General features: G+C 49.5%; 1 protein-coding gene and 1 long non-coding RNA gene across 7 annotated transcripts in view; one reads left to right on the forward strand and one right to left on the reverse strand.

The window, feature by feature from the left end:
- The window catches only part of PLCG2 (phospholipase C gamma 2), a 172,712-nt gene that overhangs the window by 125,641 nt on the left and 22,338 nt on the right, over positions 1 to 24,733 (forward strand). Inside the window, exons 22-30 of one of the 2 annotated variants that reach the window (XM_077133130.1) lie at positions 2,732 to 2,841; positions 6,130 to 6,226; positions 7,490 to 7,556; positions 9,931 to 10,088; positions 14,451 to 14,553; positions 15,981 to 16,190; positions 17,621 to 17,766; positions 18,671 to 18,785; positions 20,753 to 20,920. In XM_077133130.1, the coding sequence (XP_076989245.1) occupies positions 2,732 to 2,841; positions 6,130 to 6,226; positions 7,490 to 7,556; positions 9,931 to 10,088; positions 14,451 to 14,553; positions 15,981 to 16,190; positions 17,621 to 17,766; positions 18,671 to 18,785; positions 20,753 to 20,920 (1,174 nt within the window). Of the gene's footprint in view, positions 1 to 2,731; positions 2,842 to 6,129; positions 6,227 to 7,489; positions 7,557 to 9,906; positions 10,089 to 14,450; positions 14,554 to 15,980; positions 16,191 to 17,620; positions 17,767 to 18,670; positions 18,786 to 20,752; positions 20,921 to 24,733 lie in introns of both variants that reach the window. The other variant, XM_077133129.1, reaches the window with a different exon arrangement.
- Positions 1 to 24,733, reverse strand: part of LOC143659818 (uncharacterized) — a 109,350-nt gene that overhangs the window by 10,246 nt on the left and 74,371 nt on the right. For 2 of the 5 annotated variants that reach the window (XR_013163760.1, XR_013163759.1), the window contains 3 exons: positions 22,033 to 22,107; positions 17,976 to 18,072; positions 14,273 to 17,722 (listed from right to left, as the gene is read on the reverse strand). This is a non-coding gene — a long non-coding RNA (uncharacterized LOC143659818). Of the gene's footprint in view, positions 1 to 14,272; positions 17,723 to 17,975; positions 18,073 to 22,032; positions 22,108 to 24,733 lie in introns of those variants that run through there. The other 3 variants (XR_013163762.1, XR_013163761.1, XR_013163763.1) reach the window with 2 other exon arrangements.

The raw sequence follows: 24,733 nt of genomic DNA on the forward strand, positions 1-24,733 counted from the left end.
CGCCTGCCATGCCCGAGACCCGGGTTTGATTCCCAGTGCCTGCCCGTGTTTAAAAAAAAAAGGAATACATGCTAATTATTTTGTGAACAGTGTGTTGGTGGCTTCGTGGCAGAATTCTCCCCTGCCATGCCAGAGACCTGGGTTCGATTCCTGGTGCCTGCCCATGCGGAAAAAAAAAAATCAGCAGAATTAAAAAAAAAACAGAGGCTGCAAATTCAAGTGTTCTTAAAAACCAGACAGATAAATGAATGAAGGTTGCTGGTCAGGCATAAAAAAGATTTGAGAATCTCTCTTCACTCCACAGTGTCATCGGAGTAGTGCAGGCCTGGTGATAAGTGACACCTGGCACTTGGCCTCATGTCTAGGAGGTGACGGGGGCGGGTGGAAGATGTGGCAAGCTGAGGGCAGCCGAAAGGGCAGCCACTTCTCAGAAGCTGTCAGTGGCTGCCTTTTGAGAGAGCAGGCTGGGTCTTCAAGTTTTTCAAGCGAGCCAGAACTCTGTATATTCTCTGTGAAATATCCCAGTTTTTAGATCTTGGCAAGGTTTTGGGAAAATCATCCTATAACTAAATGAGACAAGTAAAATACGACTGAATGCTGAGTTTGATCTCAAGTTGTCAGTCTATGATGAGAGCTTTGAGACGAAATTATTACTGTTATTATGATTGAAAAAAGATGCAACAAGAAGATTTTGAAAAATGAGAAAAATAATCAGCCTCATCTCACCATCCTGCCGCAGTAGCCATCTGTCTGTTTGGGTGTGACTTCCCTCCTGCTCTTTGGTCCCTGGAGATGTATCTTACTGTCCCTGTGGCTGCTACCTGCTTTGTTCCTGTGCTGCTCGGTCACATGTGGATTTCTCCATTCCTGATATTCTTAATGACCATTTTTGTTGCATATGGTGAGCCCAGTAATTTATGAGAATATATAGCTTGGAATTCTAACTTTTTAAAAAAAGGAAAATGGTTTTTAATGATGCAGAATATTCTCGGTGACTGCATCCTAGTTTACTTAGATTTTTCCCCATTAGTGGCCATCTAGGTTGCTTGCAGTTTTTGCTCTTCTGGTTAATACTAAAATGAGCTTCTTTGTGTGTGAGGCTTTGGGCATCTTTTGCATTATTTCTTTTGGATTAGTTCTTTCAACTGGAATGACTAGATTGATAATTATAGGTAATGCTTATCAGGCTTTGTTCTGAGCACCTGACAGTGGTTAGCTCATTAATTCTTGCAGTGGCCCTGGGAGGTAGGTCCTGTTTTTGTCCCCATTTTACAGATGAGGAAACTGAGGTACGAAGAGTTGAATAGAGGAATAACCTGCCGAGGTCACACAGCTGGTCAGGCCTGGAGCTGGACCATGACCCAGGCACCTGGCCCTGAGGTGTGTGCGCTCAGCCACTTTGCTATCTTACACACCTTCCCCGTCACTCTGATGTATGACTCATTTTCCTGCCATTTGGGGGAACCTGAGATTTGTTTGTCTGGCTGGAGATTTGCCCCCTGGGGAAGCAGCTGTGTGGCCCCCCTTCTTCCCCCTAGGCCCCGGAGCCCCCAGATCCTCCTGTCAACCTTGAAGTGGGGTGCACAGGAGGAGCCGGCTCCATTTACATACAGGTGGGGGAGAGGAGGGCAGGAGCTCTGGTCAGCCTCGGGTGGAGTTTCTAGAACCCATGCTTGCTTTTTATGGGATGTCATGAACTGCCACTACAGCTTACATTTACTGATTCGGTTCTGGGCTCAGCCACCTACCAGCTGCTTGACTTTGGGCAATGTCCTGAACTCTGTGCCTCAGTTTGCTCATCTCTAAAATGGGGAGGGTGATAATACCCACTTATTGGGGCTGTTGTGAGGATGAAATGAAAGATGACAGGTAAAATGCTGAGAACCGTACTTTACTCTAGCGAGCACGTAAGAAATGACAGTTGTCACCATTTTTATCATCACATGCTCTATCTCATTTGATAGACTCAACGATCTGTGCAGTTGTAACATTTTAATTCTTCTTTAACAGATGGGGAAACTGAGGCTCAGTGAGCCTCCACTTTGTATATCTTGTAAGGGTCAGCAATGGTTTGAACCTGTGCTTGAGTCTACAGTGCAGGCTGTGGGAGCAGTTTTACTGGATTGCTTATAAAATATCCCTGTTTTCTCAGGGAGGAAAGGAGCTGTTATCTAAGCAGGTTTGACCATCTCAAGGGCTCCCCCATTCCCGTTTGCTTGCTCTGAAAGGATGGGGGTAGGGTGGAGGGGGGGTCTGTTCCCTCCCAGATTTACGCTTGCCAGGTGGCAGGTATTAAGACACATCTGTTGAACACTTGACACTGAGTACATTCTGTCTTACTTGTTTCTGTTGAAAAATGTCCTGCAAAAGCCCAGTTAGGGGACCACTGGCCTAGAGAGAATATTGGCGAGGTTCCCGGCAACATGGTGTGATACTGGCTTCTGGGAGGTCATTGAGCACAGGTGGAAAGGACGTGGGAGGTGGTGGTCATGATGTAATCCAAAAGGCATACCCTTTGTTGAGGAAATCAGGCAATATTGGGTCACCCCCAGGTGCCCTTGTCTCAGACCAAGCCCTGTCACAGTGGCAGCCCCTCACCGGCAGGTGGCGCTGTAACCTCGGGCTGCAGCTGCCCACCCCTGACGGAGGAACCCGCTGGTGCCTGTGATGGCACATGGCTCCCTGCCCCTGTCGTCTGGCCTGACCGTTTCCTTCTTGTTTTCCCTGAAAGCCTCAGAGAACCGTGAAAGCGCTGTATGACTACAAAGCCAAGCAAAGCGACGAGCTGAGCTTCTGCCGTGGTGCCCTCATCCACAACGTCTCCAAGGAGCCGGGGGGCTGGTAAGGCTAAGAACTCGGCTTGTCTTGTAGCTTCTTGGCCGGGAGGCCCAGATGCTGGCTTGGCTTTGCTCTCCCTTTACTTGCCATTGCCTGCTGGCTCTGCTGCTCTTGAACAATCCCTGGCAAGGTTTTACTCTGAAGAGTGGATGAACAACATGTATTAGTTTATTAAGCTGCTGGAATACAATATACCAGAAATGGAACGGCTTTTAAAGTGGGGATTTACTATGTTACAAGTTTACAGTTCTAAGGCTGAGAAAATGTCCAAAGTAATTACCAGCAAGAGGTTACCTTCAGTCGAGAGAGGCTGATGCTGTCTGGAACACCTCTGTCAGCTGGGAAGGCGTGTGGCTGGCTTCTGCTGGTCCCTTGCTCCTGGGTTCTGTTGATTTCAGACTCTGTGGGGGTCCCTCACTTGGCATCTGTGGGCCTTCACTTAGCTCCTCCAGGACACAACTCTGGGTTCTGGCTTGCTTAGCATCTCATGGGAAGGCACATGGCGGCATCTGCTGGGCTCTGCATCTCCACACATCTGGGTCTCATTTTGGCTCTGTCAGCTCTGAAGCAACTGTTCTTCAAGTGTCTCCATCTGCTGTGAGGTTTCCTCAAAATGTTTCCCCTTTTAAAGGACTCCAGCAAACTAATCAAGACCCACCTTGAATGGGCAGAGTTGCATCTCCATCTAATCAAAAGGTCCCACCCACAATTGGGTGAGTCACATCTCTGTGGAGATAATCTAATTGAAAGTTTCTGCCCTTCAGTATTGAGTCAGAATTAAAAGAAATGTCTGCCCCCACAAGGGGGCTAAAAAGCCTAAAGCCTGGCTTTTCTGGGGTACATAATAGCTTCAAACTGGCACAAATGGTGATCATATTACATTACTGTACTATGTTGAATTATTATAATATTATTATGTCATGTATTATCGTATACTATTATAGCAGCAGCTAGCTTTTACTGAGGTCTGACTGTTTACCAAGCACTGCTAATTGCTTTCATATATCATCTCATCAAATCCTACCCACAAAGGTGTGACTGTGGTTCTCTCCCCTCGTTTTGGGGAACGAGGCTTTCCAAAGTCGCACAGTTGCTAAATATCTCAGGTTCTTCCTGTTATACAAGCCAGTGCATTATTTCAAATGCAAATTCTTATGCTATTGCTTAGTCCTATGCTCTATGAAATGGCCCATCCTGGATCAATGAGGGAACATTTTAAAGCCAAAGTTACCTAGGTGTGCTAGGGTTTGATTAATTTAACCCTGTCCATCTCTCACCTGGGGAAGAAAAATTCACTGCCCATCGATAGGTCCCAGGGCTGGTCTTTTAGGATATGAGGTCTACCTTAGAGCAGTAAGAACTTGATTAAAAGCATGAATACCAGCCGAGTTTTGGCACAAGATCAGCCTCTCTTCCTCCCATAAATAGCCAAATTTGACTTAGGAATATGAACCGCTGTGCATGTGTATTAAGCACGTGTCAGGTGCTGTTTTAAGCCCTCGATTTAAAATAGCCCATTCAATCCTCATGATGGCCCTGTGAGGTTGCCTGCAGTTTACAGACAAGGCTCCTGAGGCACCGAGAAGTGCAGCAGCTCTTCCAAGGTTGCACAGCAGCCTGGGACTGGCACCCAGGGTGCCTGACCCCTGAGCCCCAGCTTGTGGCCTCCATTGTGTTGTTTTAGTCAGGACACATGGAAGTGATTATTCCAAATTGTAGGATCACACTGTGTGTGAAACAACCTCATGTCTTTCCATATCTCTGTTACCGAGTTCTCCTTGTTTCTGGGGCTCCCATCAGGCCATGGATCCAGAGACTGGCTTGAGTTCCTTTGGCCAAGAGCTGTGGCTAAATCACCTCTGTGGGTGTCTGCAACAGAATACCTTCTTTTGCATCCTCCCAAACTGATTCCAGTATAATTGGGGATGGAGTCATTTGCCATCCAATCTGGGGCACTTTGGAAAATGAAGGGAATTTTAACTGTGGCACCTGGACAACAGGTGCAGGCTGCTCAGTCCCAGGTGGGCAGAGCCTATGGGGATCCTGAGTCTCAGGCCTTCACCTGAGATGGGTCTAGAAGAATGGAAGATGAAGGGTTAACATATGGCAGTTCTGTAGTACCAGTCCAAAGACTATCAGTCCCTTTTCTGTTTATTTTGAGCAACAAATATTTGTTGTGTGCTTCCCACCACCCTGGAATACAGATGTGCTTAAGATTGAGAAAGGACTTATGTGGTAGGGAGGCAGCTGTATAATTATAAGCTGAATCTAAGCGCAGGCTATTGAGATGGCCACAGGGCCAAGAGGCCCCGGGAGCACCAGGGAAGAGCCCTTGGTCGAGGTGGCAGTCAGGGAACCCTCCCTGGAAGAGGAAATGCCTGAGCTGCCTCTTAAGCGGTTTGTAGAAGCACGCTGGACCCGAAGGGCATGGGCCAAGGTGTGTAAGTGTAGGAAAGGGTCTACAGGTCACCTGAGCTAATGTCAGCTCTGAGTTACAGAGAGGCAGGAGGTGAGGACGGAGAGGTCCTGGGGCAGGACAATGCTTGGTTCTGGTCAGCAGGCTGAAGGGACCAGGCTTGATTCGGAAGGTCCTGGGGATACATCAGTGTGACCTGGCCACAGGTGTATTTGGGAAAGACCCCCATGGTTACAGGTGGAACAAGGTCCACCAGGGGGCTAGGCTGGAGGGAGGAGCCCTGCATGCCACCACACCCCAGCGCTGGCCTCTGCTGGGGTAGCACCTTTGAGGGGTGCAGTCTAGTGGGTGCTGTTTGCTTGGTGCTGCTACACAGTTGGGGAACAGCTTTTGGCTGTTGAGCAGTTCCTGAGCACGAGGCATGTCGAAAGCGCTCAGCAGTGCCCACTCCTAAGTCCCTATCAGTTCCCCTGAGGAACTTTATAGATGGAGAAGCCGAGGCGCGGGTCCATGGAGGTGGTGATGGAGTTGGAGTTGGAGTCCAAGCTGCCTGGCTCCAGGATCTTTTTCAGATGCCCTTGTCTCCTTCCTGAGGTCAGGATGGGGGTGGGTCTCGGGGTTGGTTGAGCTTTTGCCTTTCTTGGCCTCTGACTTCCACCGGAAGCTTTTGACTTTTGGGGTTTCAGACCCAATACTAGGATCACATTAAGGGGAAGGCAAGGACCCCAAATCCCTCATCGTTGGTAAAAGAGCAGATCCCTTTCAAATGCTCCTGTGTCCCAGGTGGCCACATGCTCAGCCACCCAGCCACCTGCCGCCATCCCCCAGCATAGCTGGAGATGTAATGGGTTACAAAACCGCCTCTTTCTGTCTAGGTGGAAAGGAGACTATGGGGCCCGAATTCAGCAGTACTTCCCGTCAAATTATGTTGAGGACATTTCAACAGTTGATGTTGAGGAGCTGGAGAAGCAGGTGAGTTTGGGCCATCTGAACAGGGAACCCTGCCAATCCTGTTATTTTGGGGGAGTTTGCTGGGCCATCTCAGTGGATGAAGTTTGCCTTGGGCTGCTGGGTGGTCCTGCCAGCATGCCAAACATGGAAAACATGTGACATGGAGATTGGGATTGTCCCCCGAGATGCTGTGGGTGAAAGTCACTGCGACAAGCCCATCATGTTTTAATCAGGCTGTGCTGGGCTGAACAACTTTGAATATGCAGGAGAATTCCCTCTGGAGGGAAAATAGCCAAACGGGGAATTTGTCCTCTGCTTGAAGCAGCTTGCAAATGAAACACGTTTAGTTTGGACATCCAGACGTTTGGAGTGTGCTTGGTGTGCATAAGCAGGCGAGCTGCAGTGGAAGGGGAACCGGCCTTCCTGGTGACTTTGGAAACCTGATTTCTGTCCACCTGCCTTTGAAGAGTGGCTGCCCTCTGTGTGACAGCACTGCCCTAGGGTGAAATCTTTGCTAGGAGGACTGTGAGGTCCTTTTAGAGTTCTGGGCGTCTTCCAAGAGAGAAGCGGCATCCGGGAAGGCATCAAGGAGGAGGGGGCTTTTGAGCTTTTAAATATCAACTTAGAAGACTGGCAGGAGGGAATCCCCAGTGCAAGGTATGGCCTAAGCAAAGGTATGGGGTGGGGGGAATGTGGATGTGTTCAAATGCTTGGCAGAGACAGACCCCCCGCTTCCTCCTAGCAGAGGGGAGGGGGAGCACAGGGGACAGGCAGATGCACAGTCCTGCCAGCTCTACTGAGACCGGGGCTCTCCATCCCCACTGGACCCAGCGATGGTGCAGCTGGGCAGGCCATTTGGGCAGGAAAGCATTGAAGGCCAGATTACAGAGCACAACCCTGTCCTCCGTGTGACACTGGGGCCACCGAAGGCTTTCGAGCCGGGCTTTTGGTAGGGTCAGAGTCCCACTCAGTCACCATCGTGTCCGATGACGGGTCCAGTGTGTTTGCTGAAACCGGAGAGGAGGGAAGGTTTTGAAGGACACGTTTTTATGCAGAAAAATGGCAAATGGAATGCAGAACCTGCCGGCACCTGCTCACTGCTTGGTCTCCGGCAGCTCTATGCTTCATTATTTAGCTCTCTCCCCATGGGTGGATCCCGTAATGAAAATGCATTTTAAACAGTTCCACAGGCAGTGTCTCCGCTCGGCGGCATGCTTTGGAAACCAGTTGTCTTTTTATTATTCCCGGTAAAACCAATGTGAGTTATGTCTTGTTTCTTTACAGATTATTGAAGACAACCCCTTAGGGTCTCTTTGCAGAGGAATATTGGACCTCAATACCTATAACGTTGGTATGTGCGCACAGCCCCCTTTTTTTTTTTTTTTAACTTTTTATTGTGGTAAGACACACACAACTCAATTTCCCATTGAACTACTTTCAAGTGTGCAAGTCAGCGGGAGTCATCACGTTCACCCTGCTGTGACACCATTGCCACCAGCCATTACCAAAATTCTCTCATTGCTCCTTAAGCAGTACCTCCACAAGCCCATCTCCCCCCAGCCGCTGGTAACTTGTCATCTTTCTCTCTCCATGAATTTGCTTATTCAAGGTACAGCATATAAGCAAAATAATATATTTGTCCCTTGGCAGTTGGCTTATTTCACTCGACTTGATGTCTTCAGGGTTTCGCACATGGAAGCAGGAACCAGAGGTTAATTCCTTTTTACAGCCGGATAATACTGCATTGTATGGACAAACCACGTTCTGTTTCCACTTTCCTCTGTTTCCTCCTTTTGGCTGGTGTGAACACTGGCATATGAGCATGCGTCTGAGCCCTGCACTCAGTTCTTTGGGGTGGGCACACACAGTCTTAGCCTGGATTCCCACCCACACCCCCCAACTCATGCCACGGAGCTGCCCGAGCAGGGAGGCAGCAGGTCCTATCAGCAGTCCTGTCCAGGTGGACTGTGACACCTGCTTGGTCCCCTGGCCGAGGGACGAGCACTTGGGCTGAGGTGGTCATCGATCGCCACGTTCCGCCTGGCATTAATGTCTGTAAAGTGCCAGAACAGACGCTGGCAGGAGAGAGGGAAGAGTTTCAGCTGTTACCACCAGCCTCGTCCTCACTGCTGGGACTGGCCTGTGCTTCCCGTGCTTTTCTCAGAGGGCTGAGGAGGTAGCAGGAGGGAGTCCCGATTGCTGAGCCGGCTGAGACCACGGCCGCACTGCGTCCCTCCTCAGAAGCTCAGCCTCCAGGCTGGAGCTGTGGCAATGCAGACTTGAGGACATGGCTCAAGCACAGGTAGATATGTGGGGTGGGGAGGGACTTTGCGCTGGGAGTCCTGGACTTGGAGCACCCGTTTTAAATGGACCAAAGCAGCTTTTTCTCCAAGCGGCCCCCATCATCCATGGCAGCCTCCCTTACCTTGTCCTGAGTCTGTTTCCTCCAGGACCTTCCCTGGGGGGGCCCATGCATGTGTCTGGGCCTCAGATAACAGCAGTCCCGGAACTTCTTGCTTCTATTACCAGTGCTTTGCTTTCTTCATTTATTGCCCTTTTTGTTCCTTATGACAATTCAGTCGGGTTAGTGGGAGAGGGATTCTTTGCTGCAGTGAACAGATGAGAAAGCCAAGCCCCTAAGTGACCACAGGGCCTGCCTGAGTCCTGCGGGGAGTTGGTGGGTGATGGGGCTTGGGGGATTTGGGACTCTTGCCTCCATGAAGATGCTCTGTGCATCATTTCTGGCTCCTTTGCAGAGCAGAGGCACATGGCTCTGGGCTTGTGAGTAGGGATTTGAGGCTGGGTTTGATCTGAGCCTCAGTTTTGCCACTGCTGGCTGTGTGGCCCCCACATGTTCTTTTGCCTTATTAAGCTTCAGTGGTCTTGCCTGTAAAATGAGAATATTAAGAGCAACATCCCATGAGGCTGTTTTAAGGATTAAACAAGATACAGTACCTATAAGCTGCTTAGAACATTGCCTGGCATGTAAGAGCTGGGAAATTCTAGGTGCTAACATTGCCCAGCAGGCAGTTCCCCACCCCTGCCTCGTGGCCTTCATTCTTGAATAGATAAAAGACTTTTGCACCCGGTATTGGTTTTCTGGGGCTGCTACAACAAACCACCGAGAACTTAATCGCTTAAGACAACAGAATTTTTTCCCTCTTGCAGTTCTGGAGGCTCGAAGTCCAAACTCAGGGTGTGGGCAGGGCTGGTCCTTCTGGAAGCTCTGAGGGAGAGACCGCCCGGTGCCTCTCTCCTCTCTCCTGGGGGCTGCCGGCCATCCTTGGTGGTCTTTGGTTGTATCTGCTTCACTCTAAGCTCAGCCTCTGTCTTCATATGGCCGCTTCCTCCGTGTCTCATAAGGACACGTGATTCTCATAAGGAAACCAGCCAATTGGATTTAGGGTCCAGCCGGAATCCAGGGTGATCTCGTCCCAAGATCTGCTGCAGAATTCCATCTGCCAAGACCCTATTTCCAAATAAGGTCACATGCAGGTTCTGGAGGTGAGAACAGGAGCTGTCTTGGGGATGGGGCACTGCTCCACTCGCCTTGGTCTTCATCCACCACGTGCCAAGCGTCCAGACACTTGCTGATATGAAGCAGATGCCCAGTTGGTCCTAAGCTGACCCCATGGGCTCTGGACAGAAAGGAGTCAGGCAGCAGGAAGCCTGGTCTCATGGTCTTCTACTAGGCCAACCAGGCCTTTTGTTTGTCCCTCCCACAGTGAAAGCCCCACAAGGGAAAAACCAGAAGGCTTTCGTCTTCGTCCTGGAGCCCAAGAAGCAGGGCGACCCTCCGGTGGAGTTCGCCACCGACAGGGTGGAGGAGCTGTTTGAGTGGTTTCAGAGCATCCGGGAGATCACCTGGAAGATCAGCGCCAAGGTGGGCACCTTGCTCACCTGCTGCTCAGGTGGGCCCGGTGTGCTCAGTCCTCACACCCTCTGCTGAGCGCTGGGCAGGTCCAGGCAGCAGGAAGAGCAGCCTCAGGGGCCACATGGAATGTGGGGAGATGAGGTGGGTTCAGAGAGCAGGGGCATCACTCAGGGAGAGGGAAGGGACACTGGAGGTCCGCTGGGGAAGCTGAGTCTAGTGTGAATGGTCAGAAGGCTCAGCAGTGACATTTGTCGTTTAGGGCCAGGCTGGCCCTTCTTAACAAGCAAGCATCGCCACTCTTGTTTTGGATGTCTTGTTTCTGAACATCTTACAACACATCCTGCATCCTATCCACAGAAACATTGGATGGGGTCTGAATAGAGTAAATAAGGCCCAGTTCTTTCCCTCCAGAAGTAAGTATTCTTGTATAGGAACTTCTACTCTGGACCAGAATGAACCCTGTACAGTTACTCTAACTGGAATGGTAGTGTTTGGCTACAAGTGTTTTGAGAAGGTTTGAAGTTCTGCATCAGACAAGGGGGGTTGAATCCTATCAGGGCAAGGAACCAAAGTTCTCTGAGCCTTAGTTTCTTTCGTCTGCAACAAGAGGAGCCAAATACCTAGCTCGAAAGATCAAGTGAAGATGGAACGAGATGGTGCATGGAAAATGCTAGGCTCGGTGCATGATACACTGCAAGGGCTCAGTCTACAATGGTATTTATCAGTCCACAGTGGTATTTAATCATCACTTCACATAAAGGTGACATGGGGGAGTGTTGCCATGTGTAGGATAATGGAGTAAGGTGCCAGCTGCCCTTACTTGTGGTCTCAGAACTGAAAGTTTTGGGTTTCCACTGTTCCCACTAGCCTCTAAGGTAGATCTTAACTCAAAGTGTGGAATTCACAATTTTCCCAGAATCTCCTGGGTTCCTTGGTCTTCTGGCTGTAGTCATTGAGTTTTTCTCTTCCAGGGTCCTTAGAGTGGTCAAGCCTGTCTTCCCTTTAGTCTGGGGCCTCAACCTTGGCCTGTATCTGATCAGCAGAGGCCCCTTGACTTGCCTTCCTTTCAGCTCCCCTGGAGTGATGTCCTTTTCTTTAGAAGACTCTCAGTGGTGGGATGGTCAGCTGGGTGCCCTCCCCGGCAGGGGCCATCATCTCTTCCCTGTCCCAGTGTGCTTCCCTGTCCCTCCATCATCTCTTCCCTGTCCCAGTGTGCTTCCCTGTCCCTCCATCATCTCTTCCCTGTCCCAGTGTGCTTCCCTGTCCCTCCATCATCTCTTCCCTGTCCCAGTGTGCTTCCCTGTCCCTCCATCATCTCTTCCCTATCATTTAGTGCTTCCAGGCTTCTCTAGCTGAAAGTGAGACAAACAGAAGTGAGCCAATCCTTAGCCCCTTTATACTGCCTGGTACACCCTGGCTGTCTTCACTTCCCTTAATGGAGAAAAATGTGAGTTCACTTAAAGGTTCTTTTAGCCCCTTACTTTCTCTCTCATTCATGCTCAACTTCCCACCCTCTCCCTGTCTCTACTGTATAATATTTTTCTGAAACTAAGCCTAGGTCTTCAAGGCTACTGTTCTCTGCCTTTAATCTACATCCCCCTTTGTATTTTATATTTGCTCAGATTTCACAAGAAATAATTTTTAAAGCATCTGAGGGTTAAAAACCAAGAGTCACCATTTCACTCTGGGAACAACCACCCTGTTCCAGGAGCTGGTGGGGGAACAAGGGAGAAGACCCCGTCCTACCTCTGGGAAGCCAACCTGAGATGAGCTCTAAGCTCGCTGCCCAGAGTCCCTCCTCAAGGCCTTACAATTGGGCCTGCCCCAAGAGCCTGCTCATCTTTATTTTTATCTAGTCTTTTTCTTTCTTTTGTTGGTGGCAAACAGTAGACTATGATTCATCTGAAGCCCAAGGTATGTTGGGGCTTTGCTTTCAAATGGCCTGATGGGCCAGCTCTTGTCAGCCTGGACGGTGATTCTTATCAATTTTGAAGAAGCTACTCACATTTCCTCTTGAACTGCTGTTGCCCTTTGCAGTGATAAGGGAGGAAAAGTGAAGCTCCACTCACTTGCTGTAGCTCTGTGTTTGTGAGTGAGGCCAAAGTTCCATAATTAGAACCCAATGCGGCATACCCTACTCCTCCCCACTCATATTTTAATCAGTTCTGTTGTCCTGAGAGGTGAGCTGTATTGTTGCTGGGGCTTCCTCTCCCAAAACAAGTCTATGATGAAAACTGTGCCAAGAGTCAAAGCCAAGTTGATACAAGGGAGCAGGAGAAAATCCCAACAATTGAAAAGAAATCTGGCTTTAGGGAAACAAGTATTTTACTCTTGACGATTTAGATGACATTATCATTGCCTTGCTCCAGCCCCATTCTATCCCAACAATCCCTTCTAGCCTAGCTGCTGACCAGGAAGTGTAGTAGTGGTGAAACGTGGGGGTGGGTAGATGGGCTGAGGATAAATTTTGGAGGCTCCTGGCCACATTTACAGCTGTCTTGGTGATGCACCCCTGCTGGAACTCACCCACAGGGCTGGTTTTGCTGGTCATTGCCAAGATGCATTTGCCTGGCCTGGGAATATGCTGGCACTCTTGGGTGAAGGCAATCTTATGGAAGAAATAAGGTGGCCACACCTGCTTGTTTCCCAGGAGTGGGCTTTCCCAGCCTTTGCAGAGGGAAGGCATCTCCCAGGGCAGTCTGAGTAGTCACATCTGTTGAGTGTTTGCCACATACCAGGTAGGGTGCTAAGCACTCCTCATTTAGTTCTCACTATACCCCCACAAGGTGGGCACTCACATTAGCTTCCTTTTTCAATTCAGGAAACTAAGGCACAGAGAGGTTATAGGATTTGGCCAAATGACACAACTGAGAAAGAGCAGGGCCAGGATTTGAACCCAGGTCTCTGCTCTACTTCCTCCTTTTTTAACCACTGTGCTGTGTCACTTCTCTCACTAACCACCACTTGTCACCTGAGCACTTGACACCTGCAGAGACCCACTTGTGAGAGATGTGTCTCAGTGGGAAATGAGACCTGGGAACTAATATTGAATGGCACTGACGTAAAGACAGTCGGGCGAGGCCTGGTGCAAGCCTGAGCAAGGTGGAAAGGGGTGAGATGGCGAGCATTCTAGAAGGTTTGAGGAAGGCAATGTCTTTTCTGTGGTGTTGGCTGCAGTGATCACAGAGAAGGAATGGTTTGGGCAGGTCTAGAGGAGGAGACGCTGCCAGCAGGGTGAGGAGTCTGGAGGTTAGGGCCGTGGTCCAGAGTGACCCATGGCGTGAACTGCGGGGCTGGACACAGGAGGCATTCTAGAGAAATCACCACTGGTGGGTGATAGGGTGGAAGGGCAACGGAGCGTTGAAGCATGGGGTGGGGTGGGGGCCAGGGCTTTGGGTCACGCTGCCTGCTGAAGCACGTGGCTCTGTCACTGCTCTGCAGCCTGGGGGAAACTGCTTAACCTCTCTGCATGCTGCAATTTCTTTATAAAATGGAGATAAACTCTTCCATGCAGGGGATGTGTGGACTCCTGAGATAGTATCCATAAAGCCCTTAGTGTATAGCACCTACGAAGACGCAACCCCCGAATGATGACTGTTATCATGTATGGAAGTCTCCCAGGGTCCCTCTTGGTGAAGGGGAACATAACGGTCGGATGTGGGAGGCCTGAGGGAATTTCCTGCTTTGGGGTGAAGTGAGGAGCTCATCTTACACAGGAGGAGCTAGAATGGACAGCGGGTCCTTGGAGTAGAAAAGCCTCCTATGGCCGGAGCGCGTGGATCCGGTCCCTGGGAAACCCTTTGGACATAGCAGGGACAGGCAAAGGCAGAGGCCAGGAGGACGTTGAGTACATTTCAGGACAGAGGGGTGTAGAGGACAGGGTGATGACCTGGATGCCGTGGACATGATGCCATGGGCTTTGGGAACTGGAATTGTCAAATTATTACTGTGTTTTCATGGGAGGGGACAGGGCAAGTGGCAGAGAGAGGAATGGTGACGAAGGGGAGGACTTGGGCCTCACTGCCATCTATTTTTGAGAGCTGTGGCCAGGGGCTGAGCCAGGCACAAAACTGGGTGCGAACAACTTGGATTGTTTTTGGGCAGCAGCAGGAGGGAACAAGAGGGGAGGGGCAGGGGTTGGCTTAAGTAAAGGATTAAAGATCTGAGCCTGTAGGAAGGAAAGAGGCTGGGAGAGGTAGAAGGAATAGAGGAAAAAGAGAGAGAGGAGAGAAAGTGAGGGGGGGATGCTTAAGTGGCAGGAGGCAGCAGTGGATGGTGGAGGAAAATGTGTGCAGACCAGAAGAGGTAGGGGGCTGGGTTTCACAGGTGCCGGCTTGGGGGTGGAAACAAAAGATGATTGATTCAAAACAGGAGAACAACATGAAGTACTGGGAGAAGAACCAATCAATTGCCATTGAACTCTCTGACCTGGTTGTTTACTGCAAACCCACAAGCAAAACCAAGGATAACTTAGGTAATGTCTTCCCCATGACTCTCTCTTCCTCTGGTGTGAAAGTGCATGTGTTTTCTTGCTCATTCTTAGCTGCTCTAAGCAGGAGCCTCTCCTGGAGTTTGTCCTCATCCTTCCCTTTTGGTGTCTTCAGCAGGAAGTCTTGTACGGTGTATATTAGTTTCATATTACTGTTGTAACAAATTAACACAAACTTTGTGGGTTAAAACAACACACCCTTGTTATCTCACGGTTTTGGTGGCCAGAAGTGCAAAATTATTTTGCCTGGATTGAAATCAAGGTGCAAGGGCCGCATTCCTTTTGGAGCCTCTCGGAGAGGTTTCATTCGTTGCCTCTTCCGACTTTTGGTGGCTTCTCGTGTTCCTTGGCTGTGGTTACTGCACTGCAACCTCTGCCTCTCGGGTCCCAGGGCCTCCCCTTCTGCCTGTGTCAGATCCCCCTCTGCCTCACGCTCATAGGGGTACTTGTGATTACATTTATGGCCCACTCAGATAATCTAGAATATTCTCCCCCTCCCAAGGGCATTAATCTAGTCACATTATCACAGACCCCTTTGCTGTAAGGAAACAGTCACAGATTCCAGGGATTGGGCCTGGATATCCATGGGGTAGGGGTGGAGGGTCTTTATTCAGCTTCCCACAGAGGAATTCAGAAGCAATCTTCTGAATTCCAAGTGGCAAGTTCTCTCATGATCTCATAATGAATGACACTGCTCATATTTTATTTCCCCTTTTGAATCGCTTTGCATCTTTGATCTCAGTAATTGGTAATTCCAGGACAGAGGACCGGAGAGGTAGTGGTGAACCCCAGAGTTAACTGTCAGTGGCAGGCTTGTCCCCAGGCACCTCCACCAGCCAGAGGAGAAAGCCGAAGTCCAGACTGAGCTCAGCCAAGCTCATGCCTGGCTTTGTCCCACCAAAGCACTGCTCGCATGACCCTGGACTGCCCCTCCTATTCCTTCTCCCTTACCCACTAGTTGCCCCCTTTCCCGTCACATCCTTCCTCTGGGCAGTGGCAGTTGATTTGGACCCTTACTAGATGCTTCGGTCACTCATCTTGGGTCTGTAACATCCAGGATGACGATGCCTGATCTCCGGGCTGCATCTTCTATTTCTAAGACCACTCATACCTTCCTTCTTCTCCAAACTACCCTTTTGTGTTTTTGTGTTTTCATGATCAAGACTTTCAAACAAAAATTATATTGCAATAATTGTGGTCTAAAAGCTGTAGGAAAGCTGGGACCCATTCTAATATCTGGGAAATCTGGGAGGGCAAAAATCCATAATCGTCACAGGGCGATATCATCATAACCACTTGAATGTCTTGTCATAGAGTTTGGAAATAACTCGTTTTATTTTACTAGCTGAGCATTGAGAAAATGCATGGATGCAACACAAAATAAATGGTGACTTCCTTCCCTGTGTACACAGAAAACCCCGACTTCCGAGAAATCCGCTCCTTTGTAGAGACCAAGGCTGACAGTATCGTCAGACAGAAGCCCATTGATCTCCTGAAGTACAACCAAAAGGGCCTAACCCGTATCTACCCAAAGGGACAAAGGGTTGACTCATCAAACTACGATCCCTTCCGTCTCTGGCTGTGTGGCTCACAAATGGTGGCGCTCAATTTCCAGACTGCAGGTAAAGGAGGACTGAGTATGGCCAGTATGTCCAGAAGAGGCCTTGGGGTCATTCCAGGCAGGACTAGCTGGAGCCACTAGGCTGATGCTGGTGTCCCAGAACAAGGAATTTGTCTTAGGTGCAAATATCAACCAAATGTCCAGTGTCCAGCCAAAAAGAGACCCATCAGTTGAATGGAATGAGGAAGGGTACTGAAGCTCAGTCCGTCTGGCTTAGGAAGAAAAGGAAGGGCTTCAGCTCACAGAATTAGAAAGTCCAGGAGTTGTTGCTGAGCATCAGGGTGAGCTGGACTTGATCAGTGTCAGTCTTCAGGCTCCCTCCTCTTGGCCCTTCCCTCTTCTTTGAGGGCGTCATGTTCGGGCCGTCTTCCAGAGGTATCCATATGCAGGGGAAAACAAGCATGCAGAGCTTTTCATACGAACAGCAGCATAGAGGCTGGTGCTTTGCACATTTGTTCTTCTCTTAGGGATCTACCATCTGTAACTCCTTTTACCTTCTTTACTTAGCTACAGAATATTCCCGTGAATGGGACCATAATTTATCTCACAAGTCTGCTGTCGACACCCACATCAGTTATTCCCCAACGTTTATCACTGCAGACAGCACTGTCTTCTGTGACCTTACCTGAGCATTGTTCACAGGCATAGGAGCATGTTTGTGGGGTGAGATTGTCAGAACTGCAGGGTGGGTCAAACAGCACATGCATTTAAACATTTCGATCTGCTTTGCTCTGGAGAAAGACCCTGAGCACCAGCACCCAGCTGTGTCTGAGTTGAGATGCTTTGCCAAACTGGAGATGAGGTGTTCGACTGTAAATGGGTGAAACACCATAGGTGAAATATACCAGTTTCGGTGTACCTTTACCAAGTTCGTTTTATTGAGGTTTTTTTTTTTTTGACATGGGCAGGCTCTGGGAATTGAACCCGGGTTTCAGGCATGGCAGGCATTTATTGAACTTTTGAATGTCTGATTGATATGTTTCTTCTTAGGAGTAACATTGAGCAGTGCAACATCTGTATTTTCTTTTGTGAACTAATGGGGTGTAGATATTTGTAACATAAACTTATCTAAGTTCTCAATAAGTTCAAAAATTTATGTTTAAATGGTTACTGATCATTTGAGTAGAAATGACTTTTCTTTCTACAGTGTGTCTTAAACTTGAATGGGATTTTTCTTCTAGGTAGAGATGTTTAGCTTCTAGCAGTTTTTGAATACTCTTTTCTTTTATGGTTCTGCATTTGGGAAAGATTTTCCCCAGCCTGAGATTTTTTTTTTTTTAATCCCGTATTTTCTTCCAGTCAGATATCTATTTTAACAATAGCCTCAAATTATTTTCGGAAGAAAATATAGATCATTTCTCACCTAGCAAGTCCTGGCCCGGGAAGCCAGCGCGCTTGTGCCTAACTCCAGCAGTTCACCTTCCTTCCTAGATAAGTACATGCAGATGAATCATGCCTTGTTTTCCCTCAATGGGCGGACGGGCTTCGTGCTGCAGCCGGAGAGCATGAGGTCGGAGAAGTATGACCCGACACCTCCCGAGTCGCAGAGAAAGATCCGGATGACCCTGACGGTCAAGGTGAAGCCCCACCCCAACCCCCTCCCCAGCACTGGGGCTCGCCCTCGCCAATTTTCTCAAGGGGTCCCCTGTGGGCTAGTGATGCCACCCTCTTAGTTAAACCACCGACACCAGGGAGTGTTTAAGGATCCCTGTTTCAGGCAGTATAGGATCATTCTGGGGGAAGAGAGAAGGGAGAGAGGTGTCCCCATACCCACGTAGGTCTTTACCTTGTTTTACGGGGTGCGGTCTGAATCCACTTCCCACTGGCTCCGAGCCCCTTTAGGATTCAGCAGGGTCTCTGTGGGGTCCCAGCAGGGTCAGCCTCTGGCCAGGAAAAGGCAGAAAAAGTAAAGCAGGGGAGTTGGCCATTTGGTCCTTTCCTGAAGGACAGAGTTTGCCCCTTATTGGCGGGTTTCAGGGGTCAAAGCTTTTTTTAGTTCATCCAACATTGTAAGTGTTTTTGCTTTTTCAAGCTCTCTTGAAAACTGTGGGAGGAAGAGAAGGAAACATACATAACCAAAGTCTTTAAATGAAGACCAGTTACCAGAGGCCCCCACATTGGCTCCCCCCACGGTGTATTTACCCACCTGGGCTAAGCGTCCTCATTCCTGTGCTCAGCAGGGATCACCTGTTGGGTGAGATGGTCTGAGGAGCTCAGATCCCAGCTTAATAGCTTCTCAACCCAGGCAGTCTCCTGGGTAATCCAACTTGACTCTCCACCTCCATGGAAGGGAAAGCAGGAGAGTATTTGCTTCAGGAGCTGTGATTTCTCCAGTGAATTAATCCTCTTGGTAATTAAGGCCCGTACAGACTGACTCCGAAACGCAAGCTAATTTCCATGCTAGACCACCAGATACCTGGCATATTCAGCTCTCTGTAGGATGTTTCCGGGGGACTCGGATACTGACCTTTGTTCTCCTAGGTTCTTGGCGCTCGCCATCTCCCCAAGCTTGGCCGGAGCATTGCTTGTCCATTTGTAGAGGTGGAAATATGTGGTGCTGAGTGTGACAACAACAAGTTTAAGACGACAGTTGTGAGTAAGTTGCCCGTGATTCTTTCTTCTTTTCAATCCTAAAGCAGTCATATCGTGTGTTGGGGATGCTTTTCATTGGGGATTTTGTAATGCAGCGTAGCTGTCTGGGTCCTTTCATTTCTCTCTCTGCCTGCTATGCTTTCCTTCAGGGGAACACAGGACCACTTTGTTACAGGGTGGGGTTAGTGCCCAATGCAGTGTCTCTGCACACAGCCCAGGTGGGGCATCCTAGGTGAGTCTGCCTCCCCAAGTCGCTATGACGTAGGGTTGGTCAGCTCTGTGCAATGACCCCAGCCTGGTTTATCTGCTGAGTCAAAGGCAAAGAAGCAAGGGGGAAGTGGGGGGGCCAGACCAAGACATTCAGCCTGGCCTGGGAGATCTTACCCCACAGAGGGCAGGAAGGATGAGAGAAATGCCTACTGTTCTAGGTGAAGCCAGGAGGAGACCTGAACTGTAGGCCTTTCGAGGCTCAGCACCTTAGTAGAAGGTAGCCGGATGACTGCCACCAGCATTGACCAATTAAATTAGCAAGCTGGGTCTCTGCAGGAGAGTGGAGGTAGGGGTGGTGTCAAGGGGCAAGTGGTCTTCTCTCCTTACTCACTGAGAGTCAAGGCTGCTGCAGCAGCTGTAGTAGTTGCTTACTGGAAAAGAAAATTATTTAGATTTGCTGGGCTCTTAGTATAGTTGTAATTCACTTATGTCATGTACAGATTATCAAGCTAAGAAGGAAGCCACTACTAATTCATATGATCTCTTAGTCTATAGTTTAGTCCCAAAGCGTTGTCAGGACATCTAAACTGAAACAAAATAGCTTGATGTGGGTTCAGTTCCTTTCCCCTGTGCCTTCTTGGGGAATGGAATAGTTAGCAGAAGGTAACAGGGGAAGTCAGCCATTCTGGATAATTCAGAGGCTGGCCAAGTGGTCCTAAGAAACTGTGATTTCACTGTTGCTTTGGCATAACATGGAAACTTGGTGGTCTTTGGTCAGTGATGTCCTATAGGGTAGTGCTATTTGGGGACAGAGACTGAGACATTTGCCACATTGAGTCCCAGGAGGAGGGTGGGATCGTGGGACTGAAAGGGTCTTGGCTGACAAGAAAGCCAGCGGTACTTGTGGGCACTGAATGTGCCCCAGCAGTCAGCCTTGGCCTTTCCAAGGGGCACTCCCTCCAGGGGTGCCCAAAGCCTGCTCTCCATTATGGCAGTGGCCCTGCACGTCTTGCAGAGTGGTTCATTCTGCAACGCTTATCCATGTCCGGGTGCTGAGCAGCTCCTGCAGCAAATCACACAGGCTGCTCAGGAAGTCAGGGGGGCCCCAGGGTGACTCCCATGAACTGCTCACCCTGGGGAGGGGACTGGCGTTTTTGCTGGGTCCTGGGGCCCCCAGATGTGGCAGAACCCACTGTCACCCCAGGAGGATGGGAATTGGCATGATTCTGTTGCTGCTGCTGCATGCTGCCCTGGGAGCAGGGAGCTCTCCTGCTCTGATGCATCAGGTCTCCTTGTCTGCTTTGGCATTTAGGGAGTGTGGCAGCTTACGTCTCCCTCGGGTTCTTCCCTGACAATTCCAGAAGATGCTGCTGTTTCTGTCTCTTCAAAAAGCCTCCACCTACTCCTCTTGTCTCATACTAAGGGATGTACCTCCCAGGCTCTCATTCTTGAGAACCTCTTCTCCTTTTAGCTTGTCCAAAATTCATCTGTTCCTGCTCTGCCACCCACTTCCCCTCCCTTCCCAGGGAGTTGAGAGGGGAGGTGTACGAAGGGCAGGTGCTCTCCTCACCCTTGTCAGGAGGGCTAGACCTGCCACGCAACTTTACTGGCATTGCTTCCTGGCGGGGGGAACAGTAATTATTCAGATTTTCTTGGCATAGATACATGTTTATTAACAAGGTTGCTGACAGTATGCAGAAAGAGTTGTACCAGGACGGGCAGGTGACACGGGGCCTCTAATGAGCTCTGATCTCTTCCCAGATGACAATGGCTTAAGCCCTGTCTGGGCTGCAACCCAAGAGAAGGTGACATTTGAGATTTACGACCCAAACCTCGCATTTCTGCGCTTTGTGGTTTACGAAGAAGATATGTTCAGTGATCCCAACTTTCTGGCTCATGCCACTTATCCCATTAAAGGAATCAAGTCAGGTAAGAGGCTGTCTCATTTCAGTGCTCAGTTTGGGTTAGCATCATGCTTTGGTGTGTGCTGCTGGTTTTAAAAAGAACAGAGAAACTTTTTTTTTTTTCCCTGAGTTTCATTAAGTCAAAACCGATTGGGTTGCTTGGAGGGTGCTGTGAGCTGAGAAACTGCCAGCCTGTCATTTAGCACAGGATGGGAGGGAGATGGTGAGGTGGCGGCTGTGCGCTGCAAAGTCAGGATGGCGTCATGCCATGGTGAATCCGTAGTCTGGTTGTCAGCCTGGAACTGCAACACGGCGCTTTGCATCCCGTCTGGATTGTGATTTGCTGCTCACCTCTCCTTAGCCAGGGCTGAGGGCTGAGTCTGGTTTTGTACCTTGTACCTCCCTGGGTGATACATTATACAGCAGTAAGGAAAGGCCTTGGGCAAGTTACCGAAACTGGGGATGGTCAGGTTTATCTCTTTGAAATGTTGTAGTTTCTTCCATGCTAAACAAAGCACAATGCCTGCGTGGTTTGGGACCAGCTCTTAAGAACGAGGATACCCACCCTGACCCGATAAATCCCAGGTGAACCTGGGAGCCTCTCCCTGCTCCTGCTCTCGCTAGGGGAATTCGGGACCCCTAGCACAGTGCTACTTCTAGGACCATTTATCAAGGTTGCTGCTTTGCAAACATGGTTATCCCTATGTTATATATGATTTCTACAGTTTACTCTCCCCCTGGATTTTAGTATAATACAATCTGCTGGATTTTATGTGTAATGTTTGACAGATGGGTCCTTGCTAGATATTGAATTCCCTTCTTCCCCCTTCCTTAGCATTTCCAGTGCATGAGACCTAACGTCCTAGATCCTTCTGGATTCCTCACGAGGTCACCGTTTCCTTGTTTTTCTCAGCTCATATTTTATTTAGCTTTAAGACAAATGAACTATTTTAGTTATTTATTTACAAATACAGTCTGTTCTCTTGACATTGTTTGGAAACCTTGGATCTAGAGGGGAAATGAACTGGGTGCTGTTTTCATTGTTCTTCTAAACCTGGAATGAGTTAGATACTCATTTCCAGAGTTTCTAGCTTTCTCAGAACCGTAAATCTGACCTTCCCACCACGGGGCACTTACTGTGCAGTATGAGGGAATCTGGGCTGGTCTTGGTCCTCGGTTCCCGGGGCAGCAACCTCTGAACCTCTGGAACTCCTGGGGAGGGAGTGCCTTCTTCATGGTGTGCCCAGGACAAGGAGGGGGGGACAGGGAGGGGAGGGGGGTCCTTCAGAAAGAGTGACCAGGTGGTTCTAGGGTTGGGGCTCCCAGTCATTTACTGCCTGCTCGCCTCCCCAGCCTCCGGGAGGGAGGGGCCTGCAGCCTGAGCCCAGTCTCCTGGGTCTGGGTTCCACCAGGCCCACCTGCGGAGTGAGACCTTCCATGGACTCAGGGGCTTGGTGCTCTGGAGGGGCTTCTGTGATCCAGAAAGTCTCTGTGCTAGAAGGGGGCGTGGTCCTGCTCCCCGTGGAGTGGCCACAGAAGCTTGGGTTCGAGACCCTCCCGTTCCTCACCCTACACTTCTTTTCTCTTGGCGTCTTATCCTTTTCCTATAACATAAGTATAATCATCAAGTATTATGCTATCAGAGTGTTCTGTGAGCCGTTCTAGGGAATTACTGAACCCGAAGTGGGGTGGGAACTCCGAAACTGTAGCCAGTTGGTCAGAGGTATGGGTTGGCCTGGACCCCAGAACTTGAGACGGATGCCTGAAGGACAATTTTGTAGAGGATCGCCCCTACTCTGTGGAGCCTGGCCTAACCCTGGGTCAAGTCTGAATTTAAGTGGACCGAGTGATTTGGCAGCTATTTGCAGTTGCTGATTGAAGGTTTTGATACCAATACAGTTGGTGCCAGAAGCTGTTTGAAGTTGTAGAGGTGTTTGGTAAGCTCCCACACCCAACTCCTGGGGCTTGTGTTAGAAAATGCAGGTTCCTGGGCCTGCCATGGGGTACTCAGATTCACCCAGTCCAGGACGGGCCCAGGAATCTGCATGGCTGCCCAGCTTCTCAGGCAGCTCCTGGTCCACCCGCTGAGAAACCCCAGCTAGACGGGGGCCACCCACTTACTGTCGAGGAAATGAATTCCTAAGAGTGGATTAAATGAGAATTTGGGAAAATGTTTAAACCATCTGATTTGTTAGCATCTCAGAAATATCCCTTTTCATAATTTATTGTGTTAGTAAAGGGTGTCCGTTTACAAGTCACAGCGGATTGGTCTCTGGTGTCCCCTCTTGGTGTACCTGTTCGCCCCAGTATAAATTACTTTTAGCCAGGAAATGAGCTGGAGCTCTTAAATTCATAATTTGCTTCTTTTAAATTCACCAAATAAATAGGGCTTATTTAAGACACCACTTTTTCTAATGCAAGAATGTAGTTTTTTGGTTAAGCACCTGTGCCCCCACAGAGTGGTTCCTCTGTGGGGTGACTGTGTCAGCTGCCCACCCCACCCCCCCGGGGATACCCCCTGCACAGACGAGGGCGCTGGGCTGCTGCCCCTCCCAGGGCCTTGGAGAAGGATCAGTGTTGGGGAACCCCCATTCCCCATCATCAAATGATACTGATTCACTGAGAAAATCCCATGATTTACTTGGAACATTAGGAAACTTACAGCAATACCTCAAGGATGGCTAAAAATGGGACCTCTTTCCCTCCCTGCCCCCCCACCCCTAGACCGTGAGATACTCTCAGTGGGGCCTTATCTGCCTCCTTTTCCTGTTCTTAGCAAGGCCTGGCACATACACATTCATGGGAGAAATGGAATAAAATGAACAATTCTTTTGTGCAGAAGGTACCCGGGCCCTCTGAATGCCAAAAGAAACTTGGCCCATTGTCATTAGGGTTGCATGTAAGCTTTCAAGCCAGCTGGAGCTCAGGGAAGGAGGGCAACAGCCTTTGCTGTTAGGTGCCTTCCACACTTCCTCTTAATCTCCACCACAATCCTGTGGAAGAGATTTTATCATCTTCACTTTAAAATAGCAGCACTTTCAGGCATAGAGGTGCTAGTTACTTGGCTCAGGTGGTCACACCCTGGTGAGACCAGAGCTTGGTTCACACCCTGGAGTGTCCGACCTCAAACCCCACGTCCCCCACCCCGCCCCCATGCTGTAGGCCACCTCCAGTGGGGCCGCCGCATCCCGCCAGATGCTCTAAGTCAAAATGCTGCTCCAACTTTAAAAAGTTTCTATTTCCTTTTCCCTTTTGAAACAACCAAAAAATGACAAGAATAAATAAAAGATCAAGTTTTGTTTTTAGGGAAATTGGGAAACACCTTTCGCTACCCTGTGATGGTTTAGAGCTTTATGTCTTCCAGGAAGACATGTTTTTAAACTTAATCTGTGCCCGTGGCTGTGAACCCATGGTAAGGAGGATCCTTTGAGGAGGTTACTTCAGTTAAGCTGTGGCCCAGCAGTAGGATGGGTCTTAATCCTGTTACTAGAGTCCTTTATAAGCAGAATGCAATTCAGGCAGAGAAAGCCGCAGAGGGGGCAGCCAGAAGCTGACAGTCAGTGGAACTCAGAAAAAAGGCTGAAGAGGCCAGGAGCGGCCGCCAAATGCATTGCCGTGTGGCACAGGAGCCCAGGACCAAGGGTCCCCAGCAGCCAGCCCCAGAATGCCAGTCAGGCTTCAAGAGGAAAGCATTGCCCTGAGGATGCCCTGATTTGGACTTCTAGCTTCAAAATCACAAGTCAACACATTCCCATGGGTTAAGCCTACCCAATGCTTGGTACATGCTTTAGCAATGAGGAAACTAAAACAGCCTCTCATCCTAGTACACCTGAAGGAC

This window comes from Tamandua tetradactyla, chromosome 16 (assembly GCF_023851605.1).
Source record: "Tamandua tetradactyla isolate mTamTet1 chromosome 16, mTamTet1.pri, whole genome shotgun sequence".
Taxonomy (NCBI): domain Eukaryota; kingdom Metazoa; phylum Chordata; class Mammalia; order Pilosa; family Myrmecophagidae; genus Tamandua; species Tamandua tetradactyla.